Consider the following 21,293-nt stretch of genomic DNA (forward strand, 5'->3'; position numbering starts at 1 on the left):
CTATTGAATGTTGAAGGAGCAGAGAATTCAAAAATGGAGCAAATATTTGCTTTGCTCATCTAAATCATATGAAAAGCAAATTCCTGTTGACGTTAAACACCCCGTCCTGTGCAGATGCTTTTCACAATGTTGAATAGTTGAGGTGAACAGTCACAATTCTTTAAAGCCTAGATTGTTAGTAAATCAGCCCAAGTACTGGTATATCAAATGTTAAAGAGGGTGACAAACATGATTTAACCCTTACAAACAATGCTCCCAAATTGTCACCTGTACTTGGTCTCAGATACGTCTCTAAACAATGATGTACGCCATCCCAACTAGGGGTGCAACGGATCAAAAAACTCACGGATCGGATCGATCCTCGGATCAGGAGTCACGGATCGGATCATTTTCGGATCAGCAAAAAAAAAAAAAAAAAAACAAACACAAATCTTGTTACACCCACCAGAGTTTTAGATTTCACAGTTCTTCTCAACACAAAACGCAGCTTATGTGCTTAAATACAGTGTTTGGAAATCCGACGGACTGTTTATTGCTAATGTGACAGAACACCTCTGATTTTCACATTTAAACAGTCCGTCAGATTTACAAATACTGTATTTAAGCATATAAGCTCTGTTTTGTGTTGAAATAACTGCATCTCGCAATACTTATATGTGCAGCCAAGTGGAAGTCGCAGCCCCATGTACGAAAGTGGTGTCACCAGTTCCCTACTGTGACCTGAACTATCCCAATCATCAGATCCCTTTAGTGTCATTGATCGGCGGGCTGAGTGTCTAGTGAAAATCCCCCCTACGTGCTCAGTCCATACAGATCCCCCCGATCGCCTCCTCTCTCTTCTCTGGCAAGCAGCAGGACGCCCGGTGCGGCGGCGGCAGCGGCTCCCCGTGTGGATTCCTCAAGGTGCAGCATGGAGCTCATCGCTGGGCTGTTAGGAGTCAATGACATATTGAGCTCAAGTGCCCACAAACTTCCGAGGAGCAGCCTGCATCCCCCGCGCTGGGTGGACCTCGATTGCCGCCGCTTCGATAGCTAGGCCGAAGCCGCGGCCTTTCCTATGGACCGGGAGGCCCGTGGATCGCCGTGTGTCCCGACCCGAAGGTGCTGATCCGTACGAATCAGTTGCACCCCTAGTGCCTACACACCGTCACGGTTTTATCCACTAACCTCTTTCCTTCATCATTATATTTGACAGGGAAGCCAAAATGCTCCCATACAGGGGATTTAAATGACGCGGGGCATTCAAGCTCCTCCGGTTTTTTTTTTTAGAAAACAATCCTCGGATCACGTGTGTGCGGTTCGGATCAATCTTTTTCGGTTCGGATCACGGATCAATGACGATCCATTGCACCCCTAATCCCAACAGCAGGCCTACCCACTGGGAGAACTCAAATAGGAGTTCCACCCATTTATGTACTCTCTATGAAATCCCCTGTGTATCCTTTCATTTTTTACTAAATGTAAATACCTTTTAAAATTTTCATTTTTTTTCTCCTTCACTTCCCGCAGTCCCCATCTAGGCGAAAACATCACTAGGCGATTCACAGGGGTTCCTGGGATAGCAGTGTCATGTATCCCAGGAGTCCTTGCGAATTGGCGAAATTTTGCGTTGGCAACCTGTCAGGAAGGAGAGCCACGCAGCGGCATTACTACACTTGTGCGAAATCGGGAGGTGCATGCTGGGTAGCCAGCTGCACAGAAATCCCATAAATTAAGACAGGAGGTCTTCAGATGCCCAAAGCCAAAATGTAACCTGCCTGCTTCTGAGATTTGTTAAAAAAAAAAAAAAAAAGTAAATTTTTTTTTTTTAAGTAATGCGCAACACATATGACATGTACATTAACCAGTTCCCAACCGGCTCCTGCACATTTACGTTGGCAGAATGGCACGGCTGGGCAAAGTGACGTATATATGCACGCGTCACTTTGAAATTTTCACCATGCGGGCGCGCCCCTGCCGCGAGCTCCGTGCCCGCGGGACCCATGGACTCTATGTCCGCCAGTATCCCGCGATCGGGTCACAGAGCTGCAGAACGGGGAGAATGTAAACATGCACCTCTCCGTTCTGCCTAATGACACTGTCACCGATTGCTGTTCCCTGTGATCGGGAACAGCAATCAGTGACATGTCACATGTAGCCACGCCCCCTAACAGTGAGAATCACTCCCTAGGGTACACTTAACCCATTCAGCGCCACCTAGTGGTTAACCCCTTCACTGCCAGTATCATTTTCACCGTAATCAGTGCATATTTATAGCACTGATTGCTGTAAAAATGACAATGGCCCCAAAAATGTGTCAAAAGTGTCCACCATGTCAGTCACGAGAAAAAAAAAAAAAAAAGCCATAAAACTATGCCCCATTTTGTAGACGCTATAATTTTTGCGTAAACCAAACGCTTATTGCGATTTTTTTACCAAAAATATGTAGAAGAATACGTATCGGCCTAAACTGAGCAAAAAAAATTTAAAATGTTTATATTTTTTGGGGATATTTATTATAGCAAAAAATATTGCTTTTTTTTAGAACAATTGTCACAGAGGTGATCAAATACCAAATACCACCAAAAGAAAAAACTATTTGTGGGGGGGGAAAAAAACCGCACGCGCGTCAATTTTGTTTGGGTCCCACAATTGTCAGTTAAAGTGACACAGTGCCGAATCACAAAAAGTGACCCGGTCATTTGGCTGCATAATGGTCCAGGGCTGATGTGGTTAACATTTACAACATGGACAGAAACAGAGCAGTCTTAAAAAAGATAAAGTGTTTGGGGGACTGGAACCCCGCTTTAAGGCTACATTCATACTGGCTATTAGGACCGATGCAAATTGTAGTGGCAGGAATCAGATTCCTGCTACGGCTCTCAGAGGCTATGTACAACCCCAACCCAGTTTACTAGGGCAGGCTGCCTGCTAGGTTTCTCAAGTGCCCTATTCAGTCATCTTTCTGAAGTCATGTGGTTACTTTTCTGGATTTTGACTGGATGTTAGTGATCATAGCAGAATTTAGTATAAGGAATACACAGGAGAAAATGCATGTTGACAACGGGAGTGTATAGGTGGGCGGGGAGTCTGACATCATGACTCCACCCATCAAGCTCCAGACAACAGATCCACCCACAGAATCTGCAGTTTTTCAGTTCTTTTAACAGACAGAGGGGAGACATTTGATAGGTAAGGATACATGCAGGAGGCATCTATATCCATATAGATCAGCACTATGGCAGTAGTTTAGAAAGGATGAGCGTGGGTTTACATCCACTTTAACCATCCAAAGACAAGCGCAAGTCCCTCTACCCCTTGTAATGGTGGCAGTGGGTGTACAGATCCTGCCATTAAAGACTATGAGATACAGAAAAAGGATCTAGTGAATAATACAAACTGCCAATACTACAAAGTGTATCTTCTCTGAAAACCGAAGGGAAAAAAAAAACAAAAAAAAAAAACACACAACATTTAACATTAAAAAGTGTCACTAAACCCACTATTACTATAAATGCGGTTCATAAATCACTCAGTCACTATGAAATTAATTTTCTGTATTATTAAAAAAAAAAAACACCTGGTTGATCCTGCTGCTCTCCATCTCCTGTCCAAAAAAAAAAAAAAAAGGGGGGGGGGGGGGAGGTTGTATGGCCAGCGCAACTTCATTGGACACCGATTGTGCCACTGGATATCATAGGACACCACAAAATGTTTTACACAGTAATAGATTAGTATGCATTATGTGTTTACCATGTAAAACACAGATCAATTACACATTTTCAACAAACCTTTATCCTGTGAAGGTCGGTAGCTGACAGGACAAAGTTCAGCAAGATTAGATAAGACAAAGTAGTCATAAATGAACGTATGTAGGGATAGCAGGAGCAGACATGTACAGTATACAGTGGGCAAGGTAACTAAAGCTCTGTGGGGGACATTGAGTTCTTGTAACAAAGTAAAGAAATGGTCGTGTTCAGAATAATCAATGGCTTGTAAACAATGTACAAGTTCCTGGAGAATGGCTGCAGCACATGAATGCAGATACTGATGTAAGTACCTTACAAAGCAGGATCAGGTTATGTATTAGTTACAGTAAAGTTATGCAGAGCACCAACTTTCCATGGCTATTCATGAAATACTCCTATATACAGGTTATTTTTGCATGCCATTGAAACCCTAACCCTCCCACCCTATTTAACCCATCCGGATTCTTTTTTTTTTTTGGTGAAGCAGGATATACTTAACATCCCCCCCCCCCCCCATCCAGGTCCTTTACTGCTCCAGTATCAAGGTGCTGGAGACTGCTAAATCCAGCATTGCAAATCCATCAAAGACCTTCCAATAAACCAGAGGTCTCCAAAATATGGTCCGATACAAGATCTTACCCAGCACACCACATCGACTCCGCTTCCCCCACCTACAGCTAATGTGCACACAGTCTTTACTTCTCCTCCTCCCCCTGGAAGCAGCAGCTCACCAACAGGCTGAGTTGGGTGCTGGTTCAGGTATGTGGGCGGATACCAACTTAATTGTCGCAATCTTGCTTGAGCCTTGACTGGCTCTGTGACCTCAGTCCACCGACAGCGGGCTTCAGTCCACCGACAGCGGGCTTCAGTCCACCGACAGCGGGCTTCAGTCCACCGACAGCGGGCTTCAGTCCACCGACAGCGGGCTTCAGTCCACCGACAGCGGGCTTCAGTCCACCGACAGCGGGCTTCAGTCCACCGACAGCGGGCTTCAGTCCACCGACAGCGGGCTTCAGTCCACCGACAGCGGGCTTCAGTCCACCGACAGCGGGCTTCAGTCCACCGACAGCGGGCTTCAGTCCACCGACAGCGGGCTTCAGTCCACCGACAGCGGGCTTCAGTCCACCGACAGCGGGCTTCAGTCCACCGACAGCGGGCTTCAGTCCACCGACAGCGGGCTTCAGTCCACCGACAGCGGGCTTCAGTCCACCGACAGCGGGCTTCAGTCCACCGACAGCGGGCTTCAGTCCACCGACAGCTGAAAACGGATCACAGGAGTGCAGAAAAAAAACTGCCAAACTAGCCATCTTCCCACCTTGTTGCATCTCTAACATTGGCTCGGGATCTGATTAACTTAACACATGACAACCACTGGAAAGGCATTTTAAAATGTAAAATATAAAAACTATGGTTCTCTTTGTACAAAGGTGTATATGGAAGTTCTGTGAATATTCTCCCATACTGGCTCCTGATTATCCAGAAGTAATACTTTGCCAAGCAATGGTTGTCATATGGTCAGATAGCATGGTTTCTATAAGACAATGGCTGGGAGAGTATAATACAAATTTATATACATCAGAGCTTAGTGGTAGAGGTCATCCTTATAAAATATTCCAAAGAGTGAGAGTTTGGGCAAAATGGAAGATCTTAAAAGGGGTTTTCCACCCATTTAAGTTTATTAAAAGTCAGCAGCTACAAAATGTGTAGCTGCTGGCTTTTAATAAACAGACACTTACCTGCTCCAGCGTTCCATCGAAGCGCCGGCCGGGGCTCCGTTCCTCTCCCCCCCTCCCCGGCCGGCGTCTTCATTTCAACTGTGGGCACCCGGCCGTGACAGCTTTCGGCTTCACGGCTGGGCACCCACTGCGCCGTCTGATTGGACAGGAGATCGCCTAGGACCTGTGACGTGTCCTAGGCGATCGCCTACAGCAGTCCCACTGCTCCTGAAGCCCCCACTCCCCCCCCCCCAAAAAAAATTACATGCCAAATGTGGCATGTAAAGGGGTGAGGAGTGGGATAAGCGGAAGTTCCAATTTTGGGTGGAACTTCGCTTTAAGGAAGCCAAAAGTAGGAATTGAGAGTTGACTGTAGAGCAGCAAACAGATGGTCCTCCTTTACGCTTTGGTCTGGCTGGGTTCCATCATAAGGCATCATTTCCATGGACGTTTTTACAGCCACTTTTCTGAGCATTTTTTTTGCAGCTTAAAAAGACCTATGGCCTCATGCCCACCATGATGTTTTTGAGCTGTAGATGGCTGAGCCGTTTTTTTTTTTTTTTTTTTTTTTTGCAGCTTAAAAACACAGGACCAGTGCGTTCTGAAGCTCCAGCGTTAGAGCTGTAAAAACGCCAGACGTTAAAAACGTGCAAAAACGCTACCGCAGAGTTTGAATATATATTGAAAATAAATAAAAAAAAAAAAAAAAATCAAAACACAAACACACACACACACACACACACACACACACACATAAATGAAGCCCAAGAGTAAAGCTGGCCATAGAAGATTTTTTTTTCCCCCTTTTGATCAGCCAGTGGGCTGAGTGAAAACTAATAAGGAACGGATTCCTCCAGCTATACAAATGAGGTGGATGGAGGAATCTTCCCCAAGTGGGGCACTGTATTCTGACAGGTGGACTCTCCACTATCGGTATACACAACGGTCAGTGGCTGTAGTCGCTTCTCTAAAAACAGGGAAAAAAAAAAAAAAAAAAAAAATCAAAAATTTCTGATAGACAGAAACAGCGACACACTGATCGAAATTTCACTGGTGCCTGCTGAACTGAATGAAATTCCAATCCATCATCTATGGCCAGCTCAAAAGCAAAAGTTCACCTTTGAAAAAATAAATAAAAATACACATATTTGTCAAGGAAAAATAGTTGTTTTTTTCCGGGGCCTGCAAAGCACTAGCGATCCACCAGATGCAATGTCAGGCTCTTGCAGACATAGCCGCTCGCTTTCTGCCCAATACCACTGTACAGCCCGTTACAATTCTGGAGGCAGCGTCAGTGGACAATGAGGGTCCAATGAGAACCACAAATGCATCTACAGCAGTGGCAGATGGGACTTGTTTATTCTTTCAGATTCCTGTGAATCTGTTGTTTTAGGGTTATTGATGCCAATACCGACCATTTGCACTTGTACTCATGCAAATGCTCCGATACCTAAAACCGATACCCCTGCGTTGCAATTTGAGCGCACACAAAATGAATGGGTTCAAATAGCACTGCAAAGAATCACATGCGTTTTGAACAGGAATGTGGTGCGATTCCTGTCTGAATCACAGCTTCCCCCACCGCTCGGGTGTGAACCCAGGCTTGTCAATGACCTCAGCCTGGGTTCATACAGGAGCAGTGAGGAAACTACATGCGATTCAGACAGGAAACGCACTGAATTCCTGTTCAAATAGTGTGCGATTAAAGCCCACTTGTTTTGTATGGGCTTGTATCGCAACGGAAAGTTATCAGTACCCGGTATTGGCGAGTACATAACCCAAAGTATCGGTACTCACCATCAAAAAAAATAAAAAAAAAAAACGGTATCAGTGCAACTCTAGTTTATCTATTCATGGATCCCCCAACTTTAAATGTGACTGCAACTTGAGGGGTTGGAAATCCAAAATATTGATATTATATATAACCACCTTTCATACATGCGCCAGATCCTCCTTTTATGGGCTAAAAATATGGGAAAATTACAGGAACACACAAATGCGATTTATACTTTTATTACAAGGTGAATATTACACTGCACTAGAACACAGATTCCCTATTATGGGCAACTTCATAAGCATTAGCCACTGGGGAAGTAAGCGACAGGAAATACAGGAAGCCGTGCTTCCTGAGTAAATGTAAAGAGATTTTATAATCATTACACAGCTATTAGCTAGCAGTCATTTAAATAAATCAATCTATTTAGCAGCAGATGAAAGAGGTGAAACCTCCTCTGAAACGAGTTTAAAAAAAAAAAAAAAAAAAAAAAAACCCCCGACATCCCCTGCTATGCAATAAGGATGGAAATAAAAACATGATGCAGTCTGTCATTCGCATTAGCGCAGTGATTTTCTGAGCGCCCCTGTAACATACTTGTATGCCTATGAGACTGTAGATTTTTTTATTTTTTTTAACTTCCTTTGATATACCAGTTAGACACTGACAGAAGTGCTTACAATGGTCAGCTTTTAATTAAACGTTAGGCACTCTGATCCAAACCAAATAAAACACACTTTTGCTGTGACCCAATACATACACCCAGACAACAACCATTCACAAAATACAAGGTGTTCTGTAAATCAGGGTGGATTTCATTTAAATCAAGTCAAGTCAATTAAAAAAACACTAGCCTTGATTTAATTCAGGATTTTTAAAGCGCAACTGTCATCTCTGTCCCCCAGAGGCTACTCCTCTGACCCGCTGTTGACTCCCCGACACTCCCATTCACTTTAATGGGACGGCTGGTGATGCAGCAGCGACACAACAAGGTGAGGGACGTTGCGGCAGCAGGTGAGTGGATGCCCGCTAACAGGCACTGCCATGATGATCTGAAATGACAGGTGCTCTTTAAAATGTAAGGACTTCGGCCCCTTTCACATGGGGCGGATCAGTAATGATGCTCCGCTTGCTCGGGGGGGGGGGGGGGTTTGGAGAAGCGCTCTGTTGATCCCCGCTGAGCCAGCGGACAGTGCGGTCCCTGCCCTGTCTTTGCTCCGCTCTCCAAATTGGGGGGGGGGGGGTTGGAAATCGGATGAACACGGATCGTCTGTCCCTGTTCATCCGATCCGAAGACGGAAGGAAAAATAGGGTTTTCTTCCGTCTGCAAAATCGGATCTTTGCGGAGGCGGATGAGATCGGGTGTCAGCGGACCCGCAATCTCATTGGGACCAAAGTATGGGACCAAAGTATGTCCCTTTTTCATCGGCAAACAGATGAATGAAAAAGGGGACAAACGGTCCACACGTGTGAAAGGGGCCTTATTCTTGCTGGTAGTTAGAATCTTTAATCTTTGCAAAGAAAATTAAGGTTTCTTACTTAGAATAATAAGCTGTTAGGTTAGTAAAACAGCAATATCAGAACCGATTCAATCATACAGTTTGTAGTGTACATAGGATTTGCAAAACAATGGGAAAAATAAATATTCTGGAACTTTGTTTTATCTCATGGTTACTCTGAAATTGTGTGAATGCATCAATGCAGTGCATGTTATTTCAGCTTGCATTTATTGAATGAGTTTACCAAAAAATAAATTCAGAATATACAGCCTCATGCTACATAACCAAGCTCCATTTATTTAAAGCTGAACTAAAATTATTAATGTATCTTAATTCGAAAACTATTTTTACTCCAAAAGCATTTTATTAAAATAAATCCGATAGATAAAAAAAAAAAGATTTTTAATCTACCTTGCTGTGAATGGAGGAGAGATGGATAAATAACAATCTCTCATAATAGGAGATCTTTCTCCCTCTCAATGGGGTCCTCATGGTCATTATCGTTAACCACTTGAGTACCAGTCTGTTAAACCCCTTCATTACCGGGCCATTTTTTCAGTGCCCTCTGATAGCTTGAATAATTACTTTGTCATGAAAAACACACACAAAGTTTTATACTTGTTTTTTCCAAAATTGATGGTGGCAGTTGGAGCCTGGCAAATAAAAGCTGGCAAAAGAAAAAATGGGACCAACAAGGAAGCTGAGGTTAGAAGCGGATTGGTTTCTATGCAGAAGTGAGCCTGATTTTGCGTTCTCCAGCTTTAGTAAATAAACCCCAGAGGTTCATCAGTTTGTGAAAGGCTGCGTCTAAAAATTGCCCAACGATTTCAAAATAAAGTTCTTCAAAGTACAAAAAAAAAAAAAAAAAAAAAAAAAAAAAAAAACACTACTACGGCAAAAAAAAAAAAAAGATTCTGCAGAAATCTGTGTGCGCAAGGGACAAAGCCAAAATGCAATACTAGATAGATACCCGCGTTCTTTGTGCCCTCAGATGCACTGCATTATACACAGACACGATTCTGTGATGGACATCACTTCATGGACTCAGGAATACTTCCAAAAATCATTGTCCGAACACAATTCACAGTGCCATCCAAAAATGCAGAGTCAGGCTGGCCATATATCATACCATTTTTTCTACAACTTTCCTTTAGATTTACCAAAACCATATAATACATGAGGTCACACCTAAACACTTTCAATTTTGTATGCAATCAGCCAGGCCCTCATACTACATAGATTTCAGTAAATCTAAAATTAAATTGAAGAAAAAAACCTTGAAGAGCTTAACCACTTAAAGCGGAGCTCCACCCTAAAGTGGAGTCCCGCTGATCGGAACCCTCCCCCCTCCGGTGTCACATTTGACACCTTTCAGGGGGGAGGGGGTGCAGATACCTGTCTAAAGACAGGTATTTGCACCCACTTCCGGCCACACAGTCTCGGGCAGACGTCACCTCCCATCCCCCCGGTGTGTTCTGGGAACACTCGGCTCCCAGTACACAGCGGGAGCCAATCAGCAGGCGTATCACTACTCGCGCCGTGAACCGGGCAGTGAAGCCAGAGCACTTCACTTCCTGGTTCCCTCACCGAGGATGGCAGCAAAGTGACGAGCGATCGCTCGTCCTCTGCTGTGGACGGCACTGGACTCCAGGACAGGTAAGTGTCCTAATATTAAAAGTCATCAGCTGCAGTATTTGTAGCTGCTGGCTTTTAATATTTTTTTTTTTTTCAGCGGACATCCGCTTTAACCACTTCCCGCCGAGTCAATAGACAATTGACATCCAGGAAGTGGTTATGAAATCCTGACTGGACGTCTATTGACGTCCTGCAGGATTTCATGCCGGCTTGCAGCGCTCGGTGATGCTGGGTGTCAGTCTGACACCCTGCATTTTCGATCTCGGTAAAGAGCCTCCAGCGGTGTAATAGAGCCTCCGGCCATGCAATAGAAAAAAAGCATGACAGGTCCTATTAAATATGAGATCTGGGGGTCAAAAAGACCTCAGATCTCATATTTAGACTTAAATGCAATAAGGAACAAAAATAAAAAAATAATTGTCATTTGAAAAAATGACAACAGGAAAATAGGCCTTTAAGAAGCATGGGCGGAAGTGACGTTTTGACGTCCTCACTCGTATCCCAGCAATGCAGGCTGAAGGACCTGATCGCCAGCGGCGGAGGGCGCTGGAGAGCGGCGGTTACCGAGATATCCATCTTTAAATTGTCGACGTATATATATATATATATATATATATATATATATATATATATATATATATATATATATATATATATATATATATATATATATATATATATATATATATATATATATATATACACACACACACACACACACACACACATACATACATACATACATACATATACACATATATATATACATATACATACATATACACACACACACACACACACACACACACGTGAGCGGGTCCTTAATTAAAGTGAAACAATAAAAGTGAAATATTCCTGTAAATTTTGTACCTGGGGGATGTGTACAGTATGCCTGTAAAGTAGCGATTGTTTCCCGTGTTTAGAACTGGCCCTGCACAAAATGACATTTCTAAAAAGAAAACAAAAAGTCGTTTAAAAACTATAATGAATTGTCGGGTCCAGCAATACAGATAAAAGTAATTGAAAAAATAAAAACACATGGGTCCTTCAGTCCATTACCAGGCCCTTAGGGTCTGATATGAGTATTAAGGAGTACCCCGAAAAAAAAAGTGTGGGGTTCCCCCCCAAATGCCATTACCAGGCCCGGTATGGATTTTAAGGGGAACCTGCACCAAAAAAAAAAAAGGCGTAGGGTGCCCCCCAAAAATCCATACCAGACCCTTATCCGAGGCCGCAGGAAAAGAGGAAGGGGGGGGGGGAACAAGTGGTGTATTCACCGCTCCCAAAGCGCTGCAAAGAAGCTGCTTGTGGGACTTGATGCCCTGCCAGTGCAGTGCCCCAGTGTGAAAGCACTCTGGCTTTCACATTGGGATTGCAGTTGAGGCTTCTTTCAGGTGCTTTATAGGCGTTATTTTTTGCGCTAAAGCACCTGAAAAAGGCCCCAGTGTAAAAATGGGTCTTGGGCAACATTGTTCATTATAAATGGGTTACCAAAGTACCACAAAAGAGGAAAAATAAAATAAAAAATACCTGCATGTGTGTGTAGTGATGCACTGCATGCTTTATTGTGCTCTAGTATAAAATGGAACGCACAGCAGGGGTATTGCCATGCATGGTGACTATGCGTGCGTTTTAGCGCTTATTGCCACAATGCAGAAGTGTGAATGTGCCCTTATAGTTTTTGTGTTAGTCAAAATTCAAAAACATTTTCCAATCATAACTCCTCATATAGCGCAACCACCTCCACACCATTCAGAACATAAGTTGTAATGGCATAGACAGACGATCGCTTAGAAACGCCACTAATCATCATTCAAGGTTAGCGTCAGACACTTTATGCAAGCCAAAGGAATGCAGCATTTTGTGCTCTGCAGTGATCACTACAGGTACAAAGCTCACAGTGAGAACGCCTTCTATGACAACACTGCAATTGTAGGCCCACTGACAGCAGCAGCTTCATGATCCATTCTGAGATCAGGCATCTGGATATATCCGACAATTACATCTTCCTGTACAATGTAGTGCTTGGAAATGAAATCCTAGGGGGGTCATATAAAAAGGGTCAGGAGTAAGCCTACATTTACAAGCCCCTAGCCATCAGCTGTGAGCACAAGTAATGTTCTGTACAGCTTTTCTGCTGAGCAATGCATTGCAACACACAGGATCTGCAGGCACTACTGAAAATCAGAGAAGAACATTGATGTAGGAGAGTTACTGGAACCTGCTCATTCATAGGGTTCAGTCACAGGACTGGCATTCCATGCAATGCTCCAATCACAAGCCTAAAGCAAATACACAAAGGATGATCATATATTCATCTAAAAACAAGGTTACCCCTAATGGTGATCAGGGACATGAGACAAGGAGAGAAAAACAATAAGACCCCTTTCACACTGGGGCGTTTTTCAGGCGCTTTTGGGCTAAAACTAGCACCTGTAAAATGCCTCCCCTGCAGTCTATGTGAAAGCCTGAGTGCTTTCACAAGGGAGCGCTGCGTTGGCAGGAGATTAAAAAAAGTCCTGCGAGCAGCACCTTTGGGGCGGTGATGAAGTGCTGTATACACCGCTCCTGCCCCTTGAAATGAACGGGCACTGCTGCCGAAAGGCCTGCAAAGCTCTTCGGCAGCGGTGAAACACGGGCGCATTTAACCCTTTATTTCTGCTGCTAGCAGGGGGTAAAATTGCCCTGCTAGCGGCCGAATAGCACTGCTAAAATGACAGTAAAGCGCCGCTAAAACTAGTAGCGTTTTACCGTTAACGCCCGCCCCAGTGCGAAAGCAGCCTTAGTACCCAAATAATATAAAACATGGCACGGTAGGCCTACTCCATGTGAGGTTGGGCTACAAGAAGTAGAAATAAATAACATACCGGGAGCGATTTACTAAAACTGTAGAGCGCAAAATCTGCTGCAGCTCTGTACAGAAACCAATCAGGTCTTAGCCCGTGTTTACACCAGTGTGACTTGTCATGCAATTTGACAGCTCCAAATTGCGTGACAAGTCGCACTCTATTGTCGGCAACACAACCATTTGTAATTGGTGCGACGCCGATTTTGCGTGCCGAACCGATTAGAAAAAAAGAAAATTAAGTCAGATTTGGTGTGAACAGGTGATTATTGTCAAAGCTTAGACCCCTTTCACACTGAGGCACTTTTCAGGCCTGAGAAACACCTCTCATGCCACCCCAGTGTGAAATCCTGAGTACTTTCACACTGAGGCAGTGCGCTTGCAGGACGGGGAAAAAAAAAGTCGTGCATGCAGCATCTTTTGAACGGCGTATACACCCTTTTCCAAAATGCCCTGCCCATTGAAACGAAATGCGCGAGAGTTGCCAAAGCATGTCAGCAGCTCCGCAACGTGCGCCCAAAAAGCACCGCTAAAGCGCAGCTAAAACTAGCTGCGCTTTACCGCTAATGCTCCCCAGTGCGAAAGTAGTCTTTCACACTGTAGTGTATTTCAGGCACTATAGCGTTAATAGCGCCTGCAATCCACCCTCAAACAGCTGCTCCATTGTCTCCAGTGTGAAACCTGAGGGAGCGTTGCACTAGCAGGACAGTAAAGAAAGTCCTGCTAGCCGCATCTTTGGAGCAGTGAGTTTACCACTCCACTGCTGCTGCCCATTGAAATAAGTGGGACATCGCGGCTATACCGGCCGCAATGCGCTGCTCCAGCCGCTAGCAAGGGGTAAAATCGCCCCCGCTAGTGGGCAAAATGCGCCGTAAAATCCGCCCAAGGCGTCGGCAGTAAAAATAGCGGAGTTTAACCGCTGACGCTATGGGCGGCTTAGTGTGAAAGGGGTCTTAAAGTGGAAGTAAACTATCCTACAATTTTAAACCAAGGAAGCTGCCATCTTGGCCACTGTTTAATCAACTGCCATGACGCTACACGTGATCAGTTATGACACCAGCCATTGGACAGTTTGAATGTTTTGTTGCGGGCACAACCAATGGGACAGTTACATTCCCAGCATGTGCCAGAAATTGAACTTTTAAAACTTAAATCTATGGGTTTCCTTCCACTTTAATAGAACAAGCTGGAGTTAGAAGCCAATTGGCTGCTATGCCAGCTGCACCCGCCAGTTTTCATAAATGAACCTCATAGTGCAGCTCAGTGTTTTATGCAGCATCATATACCACTGCGATTTATGTATGTAGCACCGCCATCAAATCATAAGTGAATGACAAATCTGAGGCTGTCAAAACAACAGAAGGTCTCCATCGGAAAGGACTAGATTCCAGCTGAAGGCGTAGGTGTATGGAGACCGGAGGTGGAAGAAGTGGGAACAGTCTACCCTCCGCATGGTATAAGAGGAAAGGAGGATGGCATCTGATGATGGTCACAGAAAGGACAAGTCAAGCACTGCTTGGGTCATTCAGGCTGGGTTCACACTGATGCCATACATCGCACCTCATTCCTGTGAGAAACTAATGCCATTTGAGTCTGCACTGTATCCACACCAAAAAAGGTGCTTTTTTGCCACACTGGAATCGGATCACATGGCCGTTTATACCCACGCGATCCGATTCCAGCAAACGCACTGCATTCTGCTACCCGATTTTAGGGTGTCCTTAAAGTGGGGGTTCACCCTAAAAAAAAATAAAAAATTCTAGCAATTCATGGAGCCGACCTATGAGACCGACAGTATGTCTTTTTTTTTTTTTTTTTTGCGTACATACCATTATAGGGCCATTTTCACCCCCGGCTTTCCCGCGGGAGTGGGCGTTCCTAATCACAGGCTGTGATTGATGTACTTCTGACTGGCGCATACTGCGCGTCACGAGTTGCCGAAAAAATCCGAACGCTGGTGCGCATGCGCCGTATAGAGCCGCACCGACGTTCGGCTTCTTTCGGCAACTCGTGGCGCGCAGTATGCGCCGGTCGGAAGCACAGCCTGTGATTAGGAACGCCCACTCCCGCGGGGAATAGTGATTGACAGGGGAGAAACTGCTCCTAAGGTAAGGTACTAAGGTAAGGATCGCGATAAAAAAAAAAAAACACAACGGATTAGTTATTGTCTGCCTGCTAGTTTACTTGAGCCAAAATCAAAATTTAGGGTGAATTTGCGATTGCAATGCGGGAAGTGCAGCAATTCCCGTGCGTTTTCCGCATCAGCGTGAACCAAGCCGTAAGCTGAATTCCAGGGATGGGCATTGTTTGACTAGTAACATTGGTCCAGCTTGCTTCAATTATCACATTCCATACCTGGGGAAGCAGAAAACACTTCGTAGCCATCACTACTACAGTGATCCTCCCCATCACTACTACAGTGATCCTCCCCATCTTTTGGTTCTGGTGCATCACTACTACAGTGATCCTCCCCGTCTTATGCTTCTGGTGCATCACTACTACAGTGATCCTCCCCGTCTTATGCTTCTGGTGCATCACTACTACAGTGACCCTCCTCGTCTTATGCTTCTGGTGCATCACTACTACAGTGATCCTCCCCGTCTTATGCTTCTGGTGCATCACTACTACAGTGACCCTCCCCGTCTTATGCTTCTGGTGCATCACAACTACAGTGATCCTCCCCGTCTTATGCTTCTGGTGCATCACTACTACAGTGATCCTCCCCGTCTTATGCTTCTGGTGCATCACTACTACAGTGATCCTCCCCGTCTTATGTTTCTGGTGCATCACTACTACAGTGATCCTCCCCGTCTTATGCTTCTGGTGCATCACTACTACAGTGATCCTCCCCATCTTTTGGTTCTGGTGCTTCACTACTACAGTGATCCTCCCCGTCTTATGCTTCTGGTGCATCACTACTACAGTGACCCTCCCCGTCTTATGCTTCTGGTGCATCACTACTACAGTGACCCTCCCCGTCTTATGCTTCTGGTGCATCACTACTACAGTGACCCTCCCCGTCTTATGCTTCTGGTGCATCACTACTACAGTGACCCTCCCCGTCTTATGCTTCTGGTGCATCACTACTACAGTGACCCTCCCCGTCTTATGCTTCTGGTGCATCACTACTACAGTGACCCTCCCCGTCTTATGCTTCTGGTGCATCACTACTACAGTGATCCTCCCCGTCTTATGCTTCTGGTGCATCACTACTACAGTGATCCTCCCCGTCTTTTGGTTCTGGTGCATCACTACTACAGTGATCCTCCCCGTCTTTTGGTTCTGGTGCATCACTACTACAGTGATCCTCCCCGTCTTTTGGTTCTGGTGCATCACTACTACAGTGATCCTCCCCGTCTTTTGGTTCTGGTGCATCTTTCTCAATGAATACAAGACGTTCTCTAATTTAAACATGCTGCAGTGCATAGATTTGAATGGAATGTCACACTGGGATATTTTAATAAAGTTTTTTATATTATTATTATAGGCTATGTTGTTGTAACATAGAATTTTACCACCCTACACGATGGTCACCAGGGGGTGCTCTGCATACGCAGCATAACCCGCTGCTTTGAATGGGCCTTGGCACATTCCAATCAAACATGACCCCCTGCTGGCAGACTCCATTACAGCTGAGGAATACAGTGGCATCTTCTGTCCACCCAGCCTGCTGATTGCTTAGTAAAGGAGTCCTCTGTCTGCTCACTCTGCTTTCTCCTCCTATCAGCAAGCCTGCTAGTGGAAAACGTGATCACTTCCCAGTCCTAGCAATTCCAATATATACACAACTGAGGTGGATATCAAGTCAAATGTGATCACTTTCAATTGCTTCATAAAAAGACACACATTTAAGTTATATATGGTCGCACTGTAACAATATATAAAAATGTATTTAAATGAAGATAGCTTTCCAGCAAATTTCAGAGACAATTCTTCCTCCATGCAGATATCTACAGCACACAATCGCAGAGACTGTCCATCTGACCTGATTGTGTACAATGTGTCCTTGTTATACATGAGAAGTCACACAGCCAACACACATCTGGGAGAAGGTGGCACACTCATTAATAAAGAGCCAGGGACTCGTGGGGATGCGGGGCCAATGGAGTATTCTGAATGCAAGTCAAGGTATCACTCCGGAAACTCCCGTCACAAATCGTGTTCTTATTAATCATGAACATTACAGCACTGACCAATCACATACAGACACATCTACATCACTGTCAGAGCATCAGCAACCATTGGCACAGAATTATCCACATGGAGGAATGACTGGCACAGCAAGCCTCATCACCCACATTGGAGAAATGACTGGTGTGCCACCATCACCCGCATTGGAGAAATGACCGGTACAGCAAACCCCATCACCTGCATTGGAGAAATGACTGGCACACCACCATCACCCGCATTGGCACATCGCCTGCATGCAGGAATGACTGGCACGCCACCATCGCCCGCATTGGAGAAATGACTGGTACAGCAAACCCCATCACTTGCATTGGAGAAATGACTGGCGTGCCATCACCCGCATTGGAGAAATGACTGGCACACCACCATCACCCGCATTGGCACATCGCCTGCATGCAGGAATGACTGGCACGCCACCATCGCCCGCATTGGAGAAATGACTGGCACGCCACCATCGCCCGCATTGGAGAAATGACTGGCACGCCACCATCACCTGCATTGGAGAAATGACTGGCACACCACCATCACCCGCATTGGCACATCGCCTGCATGCAGGAATGACTGGCACGCCACCATCGCCCGCATTGGAGAAATGACTGGCACCCCACCATCGCCCGCATTGGAGAAATGACTGGCACGCCACCATCACCTGCATTGGAGAAATGACTGGCACACCACCATCACCCGCATTGGCACATCGCCTGCATGCAGGAATGACTGGCACGCCACCATCGCCCGCATTGGAGAAATGACTGGTACAGCAAACCCCATCACTTGCATTGGAGAAATGACTGGCGTGCCATCACCCGCATTGGAGAAATAACTGGCACACCACCATCACCCACATTGGCACATCACCTGCATGCAGGAATGACTGGCACCCCACCATCGCCCGCATTGGAGAAATGATTGGCGCACCACCATCACCCGCATTGGAGAAATGACTGGCGCGCCACCATCACTCGCATTGGAGAAATGACTGGCGCGCCACCACCACCCGCATTGGAGAAATGACTGGCGCGCCACCATCACCCGCATTGGCACATCGCCTGCATGCAGGAATGACTGGCACGCCACCCTTGCCCACATGAATGACTGGCACGCCACCCTCACCACCCGCATGAATGACACGCCACCCTCGCCCACATGCAGGAATGACTGGCACACCACCATCACCCGCATGCAGGAATGACTGGCACAACCCCATCATCTGCATAGAGGAATGACTGGAACACCACCATCATCTGCATAGAGGAATGACTGGAACACCACCATCACTAGCATGGAGGAATGACTGGCACACCACCATCACTAGCATGGAGGAATGACTGGCACACCACCATCATCATCATCATCTGCATGGAGGAATGACTGGCACATGGAGGATGTATATGAGCTGTGCTCTGTGTGGTACAATGACTGCCATGGGCCGGGCAGTGGCATTACAGTGGAGACTCCCCGTGCCTGGGAGCACATCCCCACACACACAGGCCCGGTGATGGAAGCCATGTATGGAGCAATGATTGGCAGATCTCAGCCTGCACCTCCCCCGTAATGTACCTGACAGCTGTCCTCCCGGTGCCGCCGCTCTCCGGGTGGAGGATGGGTCTCAGCAATAGTGAGAACGCCCAGACGTCAGCTGTACGGCCTCCCCTCCGCCGTCCCCGTTACACGACCAGCAACCATCAGAAGACGCCCCGGAGCCTACGCCCTTTCACCCCCGGATGGAGAAGCAGGGGAAGGAGATGGATTACTGGCACAGGGACACACGGTGTCGCCACTTCCGCCCTTATGGTAAAGACACGTACAGCCGCACCCACTTTGAACAAATCTTTATTGACAACGTGTGCAGCGCACACTGCGGGGATGTGACCCGACCAGGGGGCGGAGCTGTATGGAAATCACTGTGGAATGTGGATGGTGTTGGCCCCTTTGTAGATGATTCCAGAGCCCGATGTAAACGGGGCAGCGGACACACAGCTGAGATACAGGGGAGGAGCAGCCAAAAGTTTGGTGCAATGTCCCAAAAAATAAAACATGTAATACTATTGAAGATGTAAATTAGATTGTTGGACTAATTAACAAAAGTGTGATCTCATTTTCGATGCATCAAAATAAAGACATTTAGCATACAGGGTCCTCACCAGGGCAGGACTTGGGTGGTGGGGGCCCCTGGGATTGAGTCACTTTCAGGCCCAACCTTCTATACATTACTTTAACCCCTTAAGGACCGCCGCACGACTATTTGGGTCGACAAAATGGCACGGCTGGGCATATGGACGTACAGGTACGTCCCCTTTAAGAAGCCCAGTCGCGAGTTGCGTGGTCCTGTCCTCCGTGACCGCACCCGAGGGACCCGATCGCCGCCGGTGTCCCGCGATTGGGTCACAGAGAAGAAGAACGGGGAGAGGTAAGTATAAACAAACCTCTCCCTGTGGTTCCTAGTGTGGCTGTCACTGATCATCTGTTCCCTGTGTTAGGGAACAGCGATCAGTAATGTGACACGCACAGCCCCCCCACAGTAAGAACACTCCCTTAGGGCACTTTTAACCCCTACAGCGCCCCCTCCTGGTTAACCCCTTCACTTCCAGTGTCATTTTTATAGTAATCTGTGCATTTTTATAGTACTTTTCGCTGTGAAAATGACAATCGTCCCAAAAATGTGTCAAAAGTGTCCTATGTGTCCGCCATAATGTCAGTCACGAAAAAAAACACTGATCGCCGCCATTACTAGTAAAAAAAAATTATTAATAAAAATTCCATAAAACTATCCCCTATTTTGTAAACGCTATAACTTTTGCGCAAACCAATCAATAAACGCTTATTGCGATTTTTTTTACCAAAAATATGTAGAATACGTATCGGCCTAAACTGAGGAAAAAAAATGTTTTTTGTATATTTTTGGGGTATATTTATTATAGCAAAAAGTAAAAAATATTCCTTTTTTTTTTTAATTGTCGCTCTATTTTTGTTTATAGCGCAAAAAATGAAAACCTGCAGAGGTGATCAAATACCACCAAAAGAAAGCTCTATTTGTGGGGGGAAAAGTACATCAATTTTGTTTGGGAGCCACGTCGCACGACCGCGTAATTGTCAGTTAAAGCGATGCAGTGCCGAAAAAGGGGCCTGGTCCTTTACCTGCATAATGGTCCGGGGCTTAAGTGGTTAAATAGAACAAAATGCTACATACACAAACTATGTATTTTCCCTTTCATAGGGGTATACCTAGGGAAGCAAGACAGCATAAAATGAATGTGTATATGGGGATAAATAACCCAATGTCACCACAAAGAGCCTGGCAAGGAAAGAGCTTCCGCTGTACCTGTCAGATGGAGAGGGATCATAAAATTCCGCCGTACAAGCCGTCACATCTGTCTATCGTTAGTCACCGCAGCTATAAATAGTGTCATTCGGATGCCCGCACATGCGCAGAAGAATGACCGGGCATAATGACGTCATCACGACCGCGTCGTCCCGAAGGACATGATGTATACTGCGCATTTTTTGTGCGCATGGGCACAAAAAAGCACTGACACAAGTCAGAATGCAATGTATTCAAAGAGCGAATCCAGCAATTGGAGACAAAGTAACATGCCACATCCAGCAAAAGGATTTGGATGCCCACATCCCCAGCAAAAAGGATGCCCACACCGGGCATAATATTGCAAAAATAGCTTTACAAGGGTAATAATAAAAGAAAGACAGTTTGTCTACTTGGAAGGAGGACAAAAATGCTTAATGTCCCTAGAACAGGTAAAAATGCTTGACCAATCAACACACTTTAAATTAAAAATTAAATGACTGGCATATTATTGAAAATAAATTTAACGTAAACAGGTGGGGCCCCCTATTGGGCGGGGCCCATGGGCTTGAGCCCAGTCAAGCCCAATGGTAAGTCCAGCCCAGCCC

General features: G+C 45.7%; 2 protein-coding genes across 10 annotated transcripts in view; one reads left to right on the top strand and one right to left on the bottom strand.

The window, feature by feature from the left end:
- Nucleotides 1–19,160, bottom strand: part of EPN1 (epsin 1) — a 103,192-nt gene extending 84,032 nt beyond the window's left edge. For 6 of the 9 annotated variants that reach the window (XM_040325603.1, XM_040325600.1, XM_040325597.1 and 3 more), the window contains exon 1: nucleotides 18,945–19,160. The gene's annotated coding sequence lies outside the window, so the exon portion shown is untranslated. The remainder of the gene's footprint in view (nucleotides 1–18,944) is intronic. The other 3 variants (XM_040325604.1, XM_040325601.1, XM_040325598.1) reach the window with 2 other exon arrangements.
- On the top strand, nucleotides 15,675–16,583 carry LOC120915840 (extensin-like). Its single transcript, XM_040326646.1, has one exon. It carries the CDS (start codon nucleotides 15,675–15,677, stop codon nucleotides 16,581–16,583), a length of 909 nt encoding a protein of 302 aa, XP_040182580.1.
- Nucleotides 19,161–21,293: the final 2,133 nt, after the last annotated feature.

The sequence above is a fragment of the Rana temporaria genome, chromosome 10 (assembly GCF_905171775.1).
Source record: "Rana temporaria chromosome 10, aRanTem1.1, whole genome shotgun sequence".
Classification (NCBI taxonomy): domain Eukaryota; kingdom Metazoa; phylum Chordata; class Amphibia; order Anura; family Ranidae; genus Rana; species Rana temporaria.